A 2,054-nucleotide genomic window follows, 5' to 3' on the forward strand; every position below is an offset into this window, starting at 1 on the left:
ATCTGAAGCACGAAAGATGCCAATGGGTTCGAAGAAGGCAAAGGAAGTTCTAAGACGAGGAGGTGGTGAAGCTTGCATGGAGGCTTTGGACAAGATGTGGGCTAAAAAGGAGGCTTTTGAGATGGAGAAGGAGAAGAAGAAAGAGGAGAGGTTCATGGCTTCACTTGAGCTAGAGAAAAAACGCCTGTCATTAGATGAAAAAGGTGGAATCAGACCTCATCGAAAAGGAAGACAAAATAATGTCAATCGACATTACCAACCTCGACCCGCAGCAGCAGCAGTACTACACAACGATGCGCCAACAGATCGTTGCTCGTCGTCTTGCGAATTAGAATTAGTTCATGTCATTTTATTTCTATAGCAAATTTGTTTTGGATTCAGTGAACCTTTGCATTACTTTGTGATTCGGTGAACCTTTGCTTCGTCATAAATGGTCAAGTGCTTTTTAATTTGTATTATTTATATTCAATGAAACTTTGTTCTTGCCTGAATGTATATGCTACTGTGCCGGCAAATGCCAATGCTTTTGACATGACCGACAAGTAGTGCTGCTGCTGTTCCTGGTCCTCAACGCCTGATGCCTGCACATACTGTGGTGCATGGCACTGTGCTTTTGACATGACTGCTGAAAGCCTGTAGATTGCCTGCACATGAACGACAACTACTGAATGCTACTAGTAGATGGCAGGCTAAAATTACTTGAAGTAAAAATGTTCATTACACTTGAAGTAAAAAGTTTTGATTACAAATAGAGGACAAAAATAAACTGATCCTAACAAAAAAATAAAATGTGTGTATATTGCTAATATAAATCAGGATTATGATTTCATAGGTGCTCGATGAGGTCTTCTTTTAACTGGACATGTGTTTCCTTGTCTCTGATCCTTTTGTGCGCTTCAATAAATTCATCAAGGGTTCGATTATTCTCATGAGAAGGTTCCATATTTTGGCCACCATAATCGAACTGCTCAGTAGGGTCAACAACTCCTTCATCCTCGACAATCATATTGTGCATTATCACACAAGCTTTCATGATGTCTCCAAGTGTCTCTGTGTCCCACATGCGAGCTGCTCCTAAAACAATGGCGAACCTAGATTGCAGAACCCCAAAAGCTCTTTCGACATCCTTCCTCGCTGCCTCCTGTGCTTTGACGAAATATTTGTTCTTGTTGCCCATAGACTGAGAGATGGACTTCACTAAAATAGCCTATGATGGGTATATACCATCGGCTAGATAATAACATGTAACACCCCGGTGTTATGCAAGCATTTAGGCACTGCAAATCATGCATATTATGCATCATCAAGCATCCTAATCATACATGCCTAATCATGTAAATAATAACTGAAACCATGCTTCGAAACATATGAAACATGCTCGTGAAATATGAATGTTGCATACACTTGTTTAGAGTTATTTTGCCCTAATTATGCTTGCTAGGTTAGTAAAACATGTTTGGCTATAATTGTAAATCATCTAGAATTATTTAGCACAATTTTTGGAGCAAAGTTTGTATTCAAACTTTTGACAAAATATGCTTTTGAAATTATTATTGGAAAGGGTCAAAAATCTCCTCTATTTAGCTTTTGCTTCCCAATTCAAAATCTATGCAAAATTTTTAGTTGGTCCCTAAAGCAAAGTTGTAGAGGATTAAATTCTAAGCAACTTTTATTTTTGGGCCATTTTCAAAAGAAGTCATTTTCTTGCTCAAAAGGGTACTTGAAAACTGATATTTGAAAATTCATTGAAAATGGAATTAGAAAAATTGTTTCTCTCTTTTAACGGGCCGCCGCCTCACTTCTGGCCCATCAGCCAAAGCCGGCCCAGCGATCCTCACGCGCCCGCGCCTTTGCCTCGGCCCAGCCCACCCCGCGCGCTGTCTTCTTTCTCCTCCACGCGCACAGACGCGTCCGACCGCGTCAGGCATGCCACGCCGCGTGGCGAGCGCATGCCGGCGACGCCGGCCGGGTGGCGTTTCGTGGCCCTCGCGAGCACGCGCCTCACCCGTTTTCAAGCCCCACAGCTTTGCTTCTCCCAGCATTCCTCATCTTCC

The 2,054-nt window shown here is 42.2% G+C and overlaps 1 protein-coding gene across 1 annotated transcript; it reads right to left on the reverse strand.

Annotated features, from left to right (window-relative positions):
• Nucleotides 1–826: 826 nt before the first annotated feature.
• Nucleotides 827–1,177, reverse strand: LOC136536378 (uncharacterized). Its single transcript, XM_066528695.1, has one exon. The coding sequence runs from the start codon at nucleotides 1,175–1,177 to the stop codon at nucleotides 827–829; it is 351 nt and encodes a 116-aa protein (XP_066384792.1).
• Nucleotides 1,178–2,054: the final 877 nt, after the last annotated feature.

The sequence above is a fragment of the Miscanthus floridulus genome, chromosome 2, assembly GCF_019320115.1.
Source record: "Miscanthus floridulus cultivar M001 chromosome 2, ASM1932011v1, whole genome shotgun sequence".
Taxonomy (NCBI): Eukaryota; Viridiplantae; Streptophyta; class Magnoliopsida; order Poales; family Poaceae; genus Miscanthus; species Miscanthus floridulus.